Raw genomic sequence first — 14992 nt, forward strand, 5'->3', positions numbered from 1 at the left:
TCTACCCTATTATCCTTTAGAGATTGAACTAGGTAGGGCCTCAGTACATTTGGCAAATTGCCTTGCCACTGAGACACATCCTTGGTTGTCCCAACAATATGTCTTACATATTTGTTTATTTAGAAAGGGTCTCTTGTAGCACAGGCTGGCCCCAAGCTGCCTTAAACTTCTGAACTTCCTGTCAGAGGTTACAGTGTGTATCTGCATACCGGGTTTTCTACAGTGCTAGGAACAGACCCCCAGCCTACTGCAATGGTAAGGCAAGCACTCAGATGTCTGAGCTGAATCTCCAGCAGGGGCTGATAAAACTATTTATTTATTTATTGTTTTTTGAGACAGGGTTTGTCTGTGTAGCTTTGCGCCTTTTCTGGAACTCACTTGGTAGCCCAGGCTGGCCTCAAACTCACAGAGATCCGCCTGGCTCTGCCTCCCGAGTGCTGGGTTTAAAGGTGTGCGCCACCACTGCCTGGCAATAAATTTTAAAGCTAGGTGTGGTGGCTCATGCTTTTTTCTTTTTTTTTCCAGAGCTGAGGACCGAACCCAGGGCCTTGCGCTTCCTAGGCAAGCACTCTACCACTGAGCTAAATCCCCAACCCCAATGGGGATTACTTATTCCTTTTTTAAGTTTGAGACATGATCTCACCAAATTTCCTAAACTGGCCTTACCCTCACCCAGGAGGCCAGGTAAGCCTTGACTTGACGATCCTCCTGCCTCATCCTCCCCACTAACTGGTATCATAAGCCTACACACAGAACCACGCCCGAGTAGTTTAATAAGTTCATCCTTCCCTGTGGCAGTCCCAGGGTTAACTTGTAATTCAATCTCAGGGTGTCTGAAATGACATCTATAAGGGTGACTAAAGGCTCCAGCCAATCACTGAGAAGATTAGCAACAGGAAGACAGTCCTGTAGATCTGTATAAAAGCCATGATTCTAGAGGTCCAGGCACTGTACAGAGAGATCTCAGAAGAGTCACGGCTGCTGTAGGCACCAAGACAGGACCCGGAAGGTACGTAAACCAGGGATGAAGATGGGCTAGCAAGGTTGTGTGTTCATATGCAGAAAAGAGGCTGCTGCAAGATTTAGCTGGGCATGAAGTACCTGCAACTCCACACTAGGGAGCTGAGGCAGGAGGATGCCATGCTATACAGAGCAGGAGTTCCCTGCTGCTATACAGGGCGGCAAGGTGAGGAGTTCACAGCAAACGAACAGAAGAACCCCCAGGCACATTGAACTTCTGTTGTGTCCTTTTATGAACATCATTCTCCCTTGAGCCCGGATCTTGGTATTCACCATGATGCTTTGCGGATTCCAAGCCTAGATTCCACCTTGCTCTAATCTCCATCACATGATTGCATGTTTGTTTGTTTATGGTTTTACCAGATAGAGTTTCTCTGTGTAGCCCCAGCTGTTCCGGAACTCGCTCTGTATGTAGACCATGCTGTCCTCGAACTCACAGAGTTCTGTCTCTGCCTTCCAAGTGCTGGGATTAAAGGCGTGCGCCACCACCGCCTGGCATTTCAGCAGCTATTCTTAACACAATTATACCACGCCGTGGCAATGAAGAACACAAAAATCCATTGTGGAGGGTACGCTTACCTGTAATCCCAGTTCTCAGGAGACAAGATAGCAGATGGTGCTAAGAGTTTAAGGCCCAACCTGACAACGGGATGAGTTTCAAGCCACAGAAAACCCACAAACCACTATGGCACTCATTTAAATCAGTGATTTAAACAGTTCTCTTTTAACGTCACAACTCCAGAAACATTAAAGTATTAGCTTTTTAACACAATTTGGGGGTTGGCAGCTGTGGTGATGTTTGTTTGTTTGTTTGTTTTTTTGGTTTTCGAGACAGGGTTTCTCTGTGTAGCTTTGCGCCTTCCCTGGAACTCGCTTTGTAGACCAGTCTGGCCTCGAACTCACAGAGATCCACCTGGCTCTGCCTCCCGAGTGCTGGGATTAAAGGTGTGTGCCACCATCACCTGGCTGTTTGGGTTTTTTAGACTGGGTTTCACTGCATAGCCCTGGCTGGTCTGGGACTGACAGATCTGCATTCCTCTGCCTCCAGAATCATAGGACTAAAGGTCCTTTAATCCCAGCACTTGGGAAGTTGAGGTAGGCAGATCACTCTGAGACCCAGCCAGCCTGATCTACAGAGCAAGTTCCAGGACAACCAGAGAGACCCTGTCTGGAAAAAACCGCAACAAAAAAGGATACTGTTACTTCTGCATGCATATGGTGGAAATGAACCACCTGAGCACATTTGGAGACAAGATCAGGAACCACTGATTCTTTAAAGCCAGCATGTGTAGGAACATGGAATTGGAAGACTATGATGAATTAATTTCTATATATATATGTTTGTTTTTGTGTTCTGAAACTGAATTTTGCTCTGTAGCCCAGGCTAGCTTCAAACGGTCCTTGCTTTTACCCTTTCCAGTGTTGGGGTTATGGGTTGATCCACCATTCCCATGTGTTTTTGTTCTGTGTTTTTGTTTTTTGAGACAGGGTTTCTCTGTGTAGACCAGGTTGTCCTCAGAGATCCTCCTGCCTCTGCCTCCAGAGTATAGGGACTAAAGGTGAGTGCCACCACTGCCCAGCATGTTCTTTGATTGTGAGAGTCTCTTGTAGACCTCAACTATTTTATACTTGGTATTTATATATGTAATAGTGGTTTTAAATTATGGCAAGCATCAGGCTCCCACCTCTCCCTTGGTTACAATTACAGATATGTTCCATCATACAGAGCTGACTAGACTAATTAATTTTTTTAATTTATTTATTATGTATACAGCATGTATGACTGAAGGCCAGAAGAGGACACCAGATCACATTACAGATGGTTGTGAGCCACCATGTGGTTGCTGGGAATTGAACTCAGGACCTTTGGAAGAACAACCAGTGCTCTTAACCTCTGAGCCATCTCTCCAGCCAGCTTTTTTTTTTTTTGGTTTTTCAAGACAGGGTTTCTCTGTAGCTTTGGAGCCTGTCCTGGACTAACTCTAGACCGGGCTGGCCTCGACTCACAGAGATCCACCTGCCTCTGCCTCCCGAGTGCTGGGATTACAGGTGTGCACCACCAACGCCCGGCTAATTGATTTTTTTAATTGTCTTGGGAAGGAGTGCTACTCCTTCCACTGTGTAGGTCCAGGGGATTTAGCTGGGGTCATTGGGCTTGGCTGCACACACCTGTACACCTGAGCCCTCTCACAGATCCATAGAATGGATTGATTTCTGCTTTACTGAACAGTCCCAGTGTGCTTCAGGGGAGTGTATATTATAAGGAATGGAAACATTTAGGAGGCAGCAGAGTTAAACTGATCTGGTTCTTTCTTGCCTCCCAGGCACCTGGACCAACACAGAGCCCATCTCTGTGCTAAAGGAGTAGGTCTGTTGAGACAGGAGTCCCTCATAGAATTCCAACTTGTCAGAGACCAGAGAACATTCCCAGCAGACATGGCTACCAACACGACTGGAAACAGCCTTCCATCAGAGCAGACACCATCACTATCATCCCAGGAAAGGAATTCAGAAAAACCAGACTACAACCCTGAGGTTTGGCACTTGAAGTTCAGAGCTTTCAGCCCCTCTGAGCAGTCGGACCCCATCCAGGATCTGAAGAGGATCTCTGAGCTGTGCTATCAATGGCTGAGACCAGATCTGAACAGCAAGGAGGAGATGCTGGATCAGCTGGTGTTGGAGCAGTTCATGATCTCCATGCCTCCAGAACTGCAGGCCTTAGTGAAGGAGAGCAGAGTGAGGAGCTGCAAAGAGTTAGAGAAGCTGCTGAGGGATGGTGGGAAACCACAACATTGGGTAAGCAGGGCCTCAGCTGTGGGCTGAGGGAAAGGACAGCCTTGGGGCTGCGGTGACCTGGAGGCAGAACCCACTGAGGGTGCAGCCCTAGTCAGTGGCTCCAAAGAGGAGAGATTAGCTATGTGATAAATGGCAATGTCTGGGGACCTTTATGGGCTGGTTTTGTCTTTGTGAATGTGGGACACTAACTTGGATTAGAAGTCAGGTCTTGTGCAGATCAGAAACACTGTAAGCTAACAGGCTCATCTTGAGTCAGAGTGCAGAAGCCTTGTTATTTTGGTTTTTTATTTTTGTTTCCTTTTGTCTGGTTTTTCCCCCTTGAATCTGTGTCTGGTGCTCTTGCAGGCCAGAAGAGGGCATCTGATACCCTCAGAGCTGGAGTTACAGAGAGTTCTGAGCCACTGAGCCACCACCTTGTGGATGCTGGGGGTTGAACCTAAGCCCTTGGAAAAGCAGTCAGTGGTCTTAATCTCTGAGCCATCCTCCAGGCCCCACACCTCACCCCTTATTTTTTGTGACAGAGTCTCAAGTAGCCCAGACTGGTCCTCAGTTTCCTGTGTACCTGAGTATGACTTTGGGAAACAATGCATGTCCTGGAAGACAAATTTGCAAATAAGTCAAGCTGTTCTGCTGAATCAGCCCAGGAACAGTGCTGTGGGAGGTACATCCAGGCCCTTAGACAGGGGCTCATCCTGTTCCCTTTCCCCCACAGTCCATAATCCGCTCCCAAGGACAATTATACCTCCTTCAGGATCCCCTTGTTGGGAAGGCAGAGGCCAAGGAGGATCAAAAGGATGCTGTGGAATTGTCTCAGGATCCTCTCAACAGAGGCAAGGCCACCCCAGTGCTGCAGATCCCATCAGAGACTGAAGAGCCATCCACCAGGCAGGTGCGTCTGTGACAGGATCTCTGGGGGGATTTGGGAGAACAACTAGAAGACCAGAGTTTTTGAGATTTCTGGTGAGGGTTGGGGTTGGGCACACAGTGTAGATGTACACACCCTGGCCTTGACGTTGTTGGGCAGAAATCCGGTCCATCTGCCTGTCTGCAGTAAAGCTTAGCATTGAGTATGGAGAAAGCCTCTGAGACACTTGGGATAGCTATGAACCTAGGAGTATAGCAGAATATTGTTAGGCATCATTACATTGACATTTTTTTCTTCAGTCATGTTGGCTGCAAACTTCCTGGAACTGACTAGACCTCTGCATAGCCTGGTCTTCTTGTGGGACTCTGTGCACTGGGAGCAGGGGCTGTCTCTGACTCTTTTACTGGCTTTTGGGAACCTATTCCTCCTACTGGGTTGCCTTGCCCAGCCTGAATACATGGGGAGATGCTTAGTCAGGTGAGATTCCGTGCTTTGTATCAGTGGGAGGTCTGCCCTGTTCCTAATAAAGGGAAGGAAGATTCAGGGGGTGGTAGGAGAGGAAGGAAGGGAAACTCTCTTGTGGATATAAAATAAATAGATAAATAAGTGAATAAATAAATACTTTATTAAAGGAAAGAATTCAGCTCTGAGGAAGCTGAATCTGGCAGTGTCTCTGAGTTCAAGGCCAACTAAGGTTTCACAGTGAGACTCTCTCTCCTACCTTAAATGTGTGAGGCCAGGATCAAAATAAAACTGATAAAACACAGTATTTCCCTGGACTGGAAGCCATTCAGAGGGCTAAGGTATCAGGTGTCAGGCTAGTCTGGGCTACACACTATGTCAGGAACAGTCTGGGCCAATAGGCAAGACCCTATTTCAAACTGAAAATATTTTAGAGGGCCAGCAGAGAGGCCAGAGGTAGAACACAGGCCTAGAATCCCCCAGGGTGAAGAGGGGCTTTTGGCTCAGCCACAGAGTGCTTGCCTGCACAAAGCCTTAGTACCATACACAAGTGAAGAAGCAAAGAGAAAACACCTAGCGGAATAACCCCATCTGACTGGGTGTGAGCAAAGGAAGCCACAGTGACGGGACTCTCAGACTAAGAGGAAGGCCAGAAGCTCTCAGGAAAGTTTCTTTTTCCTGCATTGTTCTTGGCTGTATATCTAAAATCCACTTATGAGTGAGTACATACCATGTTTGTCCTTCTGGGTTTGGGTTACCTCACTCAGTCAGGATGATTTTTTTCTAGTTCCATCCATTTGCCTGCAAATTTCATGCTGTCATTATTTTTCTCTGCTGAGTAGTACTCCATTGTGTATATGTACCACATTTTCTTAACCCATTCTTCAGTTGATGGGCACTCTGACTATTACACATAGTGCTGCTATGAACATAGTTGAGCATGTATATTTGTGGTATGATTGAGCATTCCTTGGGTATATGCCCAAGAGCGGTATGGCTGGGTTTTGAGGTATATTCTTTCCCAATTTTCTGAGAAACCGCCACACTGACTTCCACAGTGGTTGTACAAGTTTGCATTCCCACCAACAGTGGAGGAGTGTTCCCTTTACTCCTCATCCTCTCCAACACAGACTGTCATTAGTGTTTTTGATCATTGCCCTTCTGACAGGTGTAAGGTGGTATCTCAGAGTCGTTTTGATTTGCATTTCTCTGATGATTAAGGATGTTGAGCATTTGTTTAAATGTCTTTCAGCCATTTGTGATTCTTGTTTTGTGAATTCTCTGTTGAGCTCTTTAGCCCATTTTTTGATTGGATTGTTCAGTATTTTGCTGTCTAGTTTCTTGAGTTCTTTATATACTGTGGAGATCAATCCTCTGTCAGATGTGGGGTTGGTGAAGATCTTTTCCCATTCTGTCGGCTGTCTTTTTGTCTTGTTGACCATGTTTTTTGCCCTGCAAAGCTTCTCAGTTTCAAGAGGTCCCATTAATTAATTGTCGCCCTCTCAGAGTCTGTGCTACTGGTGTTATATTTAGGAAGTGGTCTCCTATGCCAATGTGCTCGAGTAGTTCCTGCTTTCTCTTCTATCAGGTTCAGTGTAACTGGATTTATGTTGAGATCTTTGATCCACTTGGACTTGAGTTTTGTGCATGGTGACAGATATGGATCTATTTGTAATCTTTTACATATTGACATCCAGTATGCCAGCACCATTTGTTGAAGATACTTTCTTTTTTCCATTGTATAGTTTTGGCTTCTTTGTCAAAAATCAGGTGTTCATATGTGGGTGGGTTAATGTCAGGGTCTTCAATTCGATTCCATTGGTGTGTATGTCAGTTTTCATTCCAGTACCAAGCTGTTTTTATTTTTTTATATTATTTATTTATTTTTTTAAGATTTATTTATTTATTGTGTATACAGTGTTCTGCCTGCATGCCAGAAGAGGGCACCAGATCCCATTACAGATGGTTGTGAGCCACCATGTGGTTGCTGGGAATTGAACTCAGGACTTCTGGAGGAGCAGCCAATGCTCTTAACCACTGAGCCATCTCTCCAGCCCTGTTTTTATTACTATAGCTCTATAGTAGAGCTTGAGGTCAGGGATGGTGATGCCTCCAGAAGTTGCTAGCCCCAAATAGCACCAAGGTTGAGAGGCATTTTGCATGTAGAGTCAAGGTCATGGAAGTGTGAACATTCCTACACCTCGGGGAGAAATTGAGTGCCCCAGATGAAGTAGAGACAGATGTCTATGCTCCACCTCTCCATTGAACAAACACATACCCATAATTCTTCATTGTCCCCTGGCAAGAAAGAGGAAGTTTTCCTGGATATAGTTCCTGAGAGCAAAGAACAGGACAACCCAAGACCCGACCAGAGCCCGGGGAGTGACTCTGTGCAGGACAGGCAGGAGGCCTCTGTGTTGACACCTCAGGATCCTCAGCTGACACAGGATCCTGGTGAGTTAGAGGTGGGAACTGACTGGGGACTTACTATTCCTTGCCCAGCACTCTCTCCCTGTGGGAGCAAGCTGACCACCCACTCCCACCCCCTGTGTCACTAGCCTTCTAGAGTATTCTACAGGCTGAGCTCTCAGGCCTGAGATGTTGATGGAATGTCCCCAGCCAGTACCAGAGTTTAGACATAATGAGTCTGGTATGGTTGGGATCTTTAATAAGTGTTGTGTGTCTCAGTGTAGAAAGGCACTGGCCCTCAAACTGACTGTCTGTGATCTATCTCAGGACCCTCATGGTGACAGGAGAGAATTAACCTAACCCAACAGTGTTCTCCATCTCCACATCCTCAGAGTGCCACCCCCTCATAATCAGGTTTATAAAATACAATCCATTTTTGAGAGGGACTCTCAAGTTTTAATTGTTATATGTGGACATCCTTCCATCAGATATTGTCAGAAGAAAGGATGTGAAGATTCCCCAGGAAGATTCCCATACAGATGCTGTCATACCATTCACCCATGTTCTGGAAAGAAGAGATTCAGCTGCACATACAGATCATCAGAGTCTCTCCAGTTTCAATGGAGAAAAGGTTCCCACTGGTCAAGGAGGGGCCTCCTGTGTGGACAAGACACAAGATGGGCAGCTAGGCCTTGCTTCCCTACAACCTGTAGAGCCTGTTGACCATCTTGCCGGCCAGGCTCAGTTTGTGTGCAATGAATGCAAGAAGAGCTTCCCTTACAGGTCTCAGTTCATCATCCACCAGAGGTCTCACACAGGAGAGAGACCCTTTGAGTGCAGAGTGTGCAAAAAGGGGTTTGTGCAATCCTCAGACCTTCGGGTCCATCAGCGCATCCACAGGGGTGAAAAGCCTTATGTGTGTACCATCTGCAGCATGATGTTTGCCCACAAGTCCACTCTGCGGGGTCACCTTAGGACCCACACAAAGGAGAAGCCATACGAGTGTGAGCACTGTGGGAAATGCTTCAGCCACAGGGGCAACCTCAATATCCATCTCCGCATCCACAGCGACTCAAGACCTTACAGTTGTAAGGACTGTGACAAGGCCTTCAGACAGCAGGGGACTCTGAAAAAACACATGAAAATCCATTCAAGAAGGGCATCCTTGTGAGTCTGTATCCAGAGTGAAGTCTTTTCTTAGAGACACTCACTGTTGCCAGGTTACCCTTGTTACATGGCAACACCCTGGGAGCACTTAAAGGGATGTCTCATCCCTTGAAGGTCTGAGGACACTTCTGTTTCACTGTGCCCCACTGTTGTGTGTGTATGTGTTTGAGACAGGATCTCACTATGTGTCATTGGCCGTCCTAGAAATTCACTATATATAGATCAGGCTAGTTTGAAACTCAAGAGACCTATGTATTTATGTATCCCAGATTAGCATTGAAATTGTGACTGGACTCATACTTCTGTCCAGAAGGTTGAGAGGTCCTCTCCTTAGCAGGCTTTTGTTATATTTTGTTTTTACTTGGTACTGTTATTCTCAAGTTTTCATTATTGAATAATAAAATGGGAGTGATGTTTGTCTCCTCATAACACTGTTAAATGTGGTTTTCCAATAAAATTACTTATCTGCCCAAGGACAACACTTTCATAGTATCTACCCATTACCACAATTCTCCTCCCCCTGAATCCCCCCAGTGGTAAGGACTGAACCCAGGGCTTTGTGCTTACTAGGCAAGTGCTGTACCACTGAGGTAAATTCCCAATCCCTTATTTTTTTAAAATGAATTTTCAATACAGGGTTTCTGTGTGCAACAGCCTTTCACTGTCGTGGACTGTGCTTTGTAGACCAGGCTGGCCTCTGTCTCCCAAATGCTGGGATTAAAGCACATGCCACTATCGCCTGGATTCTCACGGGTCTTTAACTATTTATGGGTGCTTCGCCTGCACAGGATGTGTGGCTGGTGCCTGAGGGGGTCAGAAAAGAGCCCTGCATCTCCTGAGACTGGAGTTCCCGAGTGTTGGGAGCACTTATGTGGGTGCTGGGATCCAAACCCTCCTGTGTCCTTCTGCAAGAACAGCCAGTGCTCTTAACCACTGAGCCATCTCTCCAGCCCCTAGTCACTTATTTAAGAAGGGTCACTTTAAACCCTGAATCACTCAAATGGTCCTTAAATGTTAAGCAAGTCCGTTTACTCTAAATTCAAAACAAATGTGTCAGGAATTTGAGCAAATTGTTTGATAATTTTGGCTCTTTTGGGTGTAGGGGTGAGCCACCCAGCTCCAAAACAAATCACACATAGGCTTAATTATTAATGCTGGGCCTTAGCTTGGCTTGTTTCTTGCCAACATTGCTTAACTTATCACATCTACCTTTTGCCTCTGGTCTTTTTCCTTTTCTTACTTCTGTATATCTTACTCTTACTCAGTGGCTGGCTGTGTAGCTGGGTGGCTGGCTCCTGGAGTCCTCCTTCTCTGACTCCTAGAACTCTCCTCTCCAGATTTCTCTTTCCATGTATTCTCTCTGCATGCCAGCCAACCTATCCTTTTCCTGCCTCACAATTCCTATCCTTTTCCTGCCTCACAATTGGCCGTTCAGCTCTTTTTTAGAACGTCAGGTGTTTTAGACAGGCACAGTCACACAGCTTCACAGAGTTATACAAATGCAACTGAAACAAAAGTAACACACCTTAAAACAATATTCTACAACATTTCCCTCTTTGTCTAAAGAAAAATAAAGATGTGGCTGGAGAGATGGCTCAGAGGTTAAAAACACTGGCTGTTCTTCCAGAGGTCCTGAGTTCAGTTCCCAGCAACCACATGGTGGTGTACAACCATTTAAAATGTGTTGTGGTGCCCTCTTCTGGCCTGCAGTGCAGTCATACGTACAGGCAGAAGACTGCATACATATTAAAGAAATAAAACCTTTATTTTTATTCTTATCTTTAACATACTAAAAGCTATATACAACAGTAACAATTAACAAGTTAGAATTACATTTCCAGTATTCAGTGTATTTGTATTCAGCAGCTTCAGAGAAGATAATGTACATCTATCCTACCTAAATGATTTCCAAACTTTGTACCTGAGTGACTTTCTACCACAGCTAAGGAAAGCTGCAGCTTTAGCTGTCATGTCATCAACTTCAGAGACCCAGAAGAATAGAACATCATCTAAAAACAGAGACGTTTGGCTAACCTGACAGTCACCCAAAGTTTCTCTGCAATATTGTGGGTGTCCATCTTCAGCCTATAGGTCTAGAGCAGCTGGCAGACTTTTCTATGAATCAGGAATTCTGGACCGTCCTGCCTTGTTTTGGCAAAATTCGTCAGTCACTTTCCTCTGTGTCCTGCAGAAAGTCTGGCAGCGTCTTCTGGGAAGCGGGTATTTTAGGAATAAATGTCCTGCCTGTTTTGGCAAGTTCACATACATGAGTGCTCTATCTGTATGTACCACTTTTAGCCAGAAGAGGGCAACAGGTCCCACTGTTGTAGATGGTTGGGAGCCACCATGTGGTTGCTGGGAATTGAACTCAGGACCTCTGGAAGTGCAGCCAGTTCTCTTAGCCGCTGAGCCATCTCTCCAGCCCTTGGCAAGTTCAACAGTCTTTTCCTGTGTGTCCTGCATGTCCAGTCTGCACAGCAGTCAGAGGCAAGAGCAGTTCCTTGGCCCAGTGGATAGCCTTGCCACAGTGAATGCAAACTCCATAAGGAGTTGCTTCAGTGCCCATCCTCTCTGACATAAATCTATACAACCAGGAGCAGAGTGTCTCACTGTTATGAAAAACTTTAAATTAACAAGCATTGTAGATGCTATATTATGTAGGTCTTTGAAGTGTTGAAGACCATTTACCTAAGATTATACCTTTTTAATCTAGAAGACATACCATTACCTCCTTGGAAACTGTTGACTTGTACAGTGACTCAAAGACATTAGGGAAATACACAGACTGGCTAGGTTTTGTTTTTGTTTTTGTTTTTGTTTTTTAACAAAAACTTGTTATAATTCCAAAGTCCAGAGTTATTTGAAACTAGAAAATATTTTCTCTTAGAAAACAGTAAAAATGAGGCCGGGCAGTGGTGGCACATGCCTTTAATCCCAGCACTCGGGAGGCAGAGGCAGGCAGATCTCTGTGAGTTCGAGGCCAGCCTGGGCTACCAAGTGAGTTCCAGGAAAGGCACAAAGCTATCAGGGAAACCCTGTCTTGAAAAACAAACAAACAAACAAACAACAACAACAAAAAAGAAAATAGTAAAAATGATAACATTTCCAAATAAGCCCCTTTAAGCCAAATGAGAGTTCAATTATACATATAAATATTGTTCTGGGATACAGAAGAAACCTATCTTCGTCTGTTCAGAGAGCTATGTTTTACTTACGTTGTGTAAGTGAGATTCCTATTCATCTTCCCCTACACTGTTTGATTTTCAGCAGACATTTTTCTAGCCTCCCTCCTTAAAGTACAGCCAGCATATCCTTTCATCAGCTTGATACGGTACAAATTCTCATCCTAATAGTGAAATGTTTCACTACAGCATGCCCAGTGATTGGGCAAAACAAAAACTTAGTATAAGCCACAGGCATCCTAAGGTCCCACTGCTAGGTAGCCTCCTTAGATCTGTGGGTTGCAGTCTGACTGTTCTTTGCTTGACATCTAGTACCCACTTGTGAGTGAGTACATACCATGTTTGTCCTTCTGGGTTTGGGTTACCTCACTCAGGATGATTGTCTCTAGATCCATCCATTTGCCTGCAAACCTCATGCTGTCATTGTTTTTCTCTGCTGAGTAGTACTCCATTGTGTATGTGTACCTCATTTTCTTTTCTATTTCATTTTTCTTTATTAAGAAATTTTCTACTCACTCCACGTACTATCCACAAATTCCCCCTCCTGCCCCTTCCCCCAGCTCTCTTTCCCAAGCCATCCCACATCCCCAAAATCGAGGTCTCCTCTGGGGAGTCAGCAGAGCCCAGCACACTGAGCCTAGGCAGGTTCAAGCCCCTTCCCACTGCACCAAGGCTGTGCAAGGTGTCACACCACAGGCACTGGATTCCCAGAAGCCTGCCCATGCACCAGGGATGGATCCTGATCCCCTTGCCTGGGTGCCCCCCAAATAGTTTGACCCAAACACCAGTCTTCCGTATCCAGGGGGCCTAGTCCAGTTCCATGGGGACTCCACAGCCACCAGACCTCTGTTCATGGGCTTCCACTAGTGCTGCCACATTTTCTTTTTTCTTTTTTTTCCTTTATTCTTTCTTTTTTTTTAGCTGAGGATTGAACCCAGGGCCTTGTGCTTGCTGGGCAAGTGTTCTACCACTGAGCTAAATCCCCAACCCAGTGCCACATTTTCTTTCATTCTTTCTTTCTTTTTTTTCTTTTAAGATTTATTTATTTATTATGTATACAGAAGAGGGAGCCAGATCTCATTGCAGATGGTTGTGAGCCACCATGTAGGTACTGGGATTGAACTCAGGACCTCTGGAAGAGCATTCAGTGCTCTTAACCTCTGAGCCATCTCTCCAGCCCTCTTTTTCTTTTCTTTCCTTTTTTTTTTTTTTTTTTTTGATCTGAGGATTGAACCCAGAGCCTTGTGCTTGCTAGGCAAGTGCTCTACCACTGAGCTAAATCCCCAACCAGCCACATTTTCTTAATCCATTCTTCAGCTGATGGGCATGTCTAGGTTGTTTCCAGGTTCTGGCCATTATGAATAATGCTGCTATGAACATAGTTAAGCATGTATCTTTGTGGTATGGTTGAGCATTCCTTGGGTATATGCCTAAGAGTGGTATGGTTGGCTCTTGAGGCAGATCGATTCCCAATTTTCTGAGAAACCACCATACTGATTTTCACAGTGGCTGTACCAGTTTGCATTCCCATGAACTGTGGAGGAGTGTCTCCTTTGCTCTGCATCCTCTCAACATTGACTGTCATTAGTGTTTTGGTTAACATTGACTATCATTAGTGTTTTTCATCAACATTGACTATCATTAGTGTTTTGATCAACATTGACTGTCATTAGTGTTTCTGATCAACATAGACTGTCATTAGTGTTTTGATCAACATTGACTGTCATTAGTTTTTTTGATCAACATTGACTGTCATTAGTGTTTTTGGTCAACATTGACTATCATTAGTGTTTTTCCAACATAGACTGTCATTAGTGTTTTTGATCATAGCCATTCTGACAGGTGTAAGGTGGTATCTCAGAGTCCTGTTGATTTGCATTTCTCTGATAACTGAGGATGTTGAGCATTTTCTTAAATCAGACTGACTTGTTAAATGGATATCACAGCCAAGTAGTCGTGGTAGGGACCCGCCTTTAATGCTAGCACTTGGGAGGCAGAGGCAGGTGGATCTCTGTGAGTTCGAGGCGAGCCTGGTCTACAGAGCAAGTTCCAAGACAGCCAGAGCTGTCACAGAGAGAAACCCTGTCTTGAAAACAAACAAAAGGATATTACAGAGGATGCAATGAAGAGACAGATAGTCAAACCACAGGGGTGCTCAGCCTCCACAGCCTTTCTGTGTACAACTTTCTCCATGATTTCAACATCCTTGAAGGAGCAGATCTCTGGTTTTCTACATTCATTCTTAGAAATATTTATGTCTGGGGCTGGAGAAATGGTCAAGAGGTTCAGAACACTGGCTGATCTTCCAGAAAACCCAGGTTTACATTTCAGCGCACACATGATGTCTTACAACCACCTGCAACTCCAGTTCTACTGGGAGATATGTGGAAATGAAAACTCATGTGCATGAAATAAAGAAAAATCTTTTGTGAGAGAGAGGGGAGAGAGTGAGAGAGAGAGAGAGAGAGAGAGAGAGAGAGAGAGAGAGAGAGAGAGAGATTGATTTCTGGCCATTGGTGTGTAAAGGAGTATATTGCAAACAATGACCTGAGTTGGATCCCCAGGACCCATAAGATGGAAGGAGAGAACCAGATCCTGAAAACTGTCACGTGTCCACATGCACATTTGGAAAACCTTCCCTTACCCCATCCTACACACAAAATAAAATAAGAAAATAGACTGAAATTTTTTTCTTTTTCTTTTATTCCAGAGCTGAGAACGGAACCCAAGGCCTTGAGATTTCTAGGCAAGTGCTCTACCACTGAGCTAAATACCCAACCCCATGAAATTTTTAACAGAAATATTTTTTATCCAAAATAAACCATGTTAAGACACACTTACAGTAAAACAAAGCCACAGGAGAAAAACAAAACAAAACAAAAGGCGAGTGACTTAGTGTTCTATTGCTGAGAAAGACACCCTAAGAAAGCATTTAACTGGAAGCTTGTTCACAATGTCAGAGGTTTAGTCCATTAGCATCATGTCAGGAGCATGCAGACCTAGTCCATGACCAGGGAGCTAGGCACGCCTACTCATTTACTTCATTTTATTAATTTTCTATCCTTTATTTATTAATTTTTACACAGGGACT

General features: G+C 44.8%; 1 protein-coding gene across 1 annotated transcript; it reads left to right on the top strand.

Annotated features, from left to right (window-relative positions):
* Positions 1–3456: 3456 nt before the first annotated feature.
* LOC118595443 (zinc finger and SCAN domain-containing protein 5B-like) lies at positions 3457–8723 on the top strand. The gene is made up of 4 exons (XM_036205993.1): positions 3457–3816; positions 4529–4705; positions 7450–7597; positions 8041–8723. Exons 1-4 carry the CDS (start codon positions 3457–3459, stop codon positions 8721–8723), a joined length of 1368 nt encoding a protein of 455 aa, XP_036061886.1.
* Positions 8724–14992: the final 6269 nt, after the last annotated feature.

This window comes from Onychomys torridus, chromosome 1, assembly GCF_903995425.1.
Source record: "Onychomys torridus chromosome 1, mOncTor1.1, whole genome shotgun sequence".
NCBI lineage: Eukaryota > Metazoa > Chordata > Mammalia > Rodentia > Cricetidae > Onychomys > Onychomys torridus.

What these genes read in the sequence shown, in the direction of transcription:
- LOC118595443 (XM_036205993.1), top strand. Translation starts at nt 3,457, where the DNA reads ATGGCTACCAACACGACTGGAAACAGCCTTCCATCAGAGCAGACACCA. An exon ending in GTGGGAAACCACAACATTGG is followed by an intron (nt 3,817 to 4,528) that starts GTAAGCAGGGCC and finishes TTTCCCCCACAG; the next exon opens with TCCATAATCCGCTCCCAAGG. An exon ending in AAGAGCCATCCACCAGGCAG is followed by an intron (nt 4,706 to 7,449) that starts GTGCGTCTGTGA and finishes TCCCCTGGCAAG; the next exon opens with AAAGAGGAAGTTTTCCTGGA.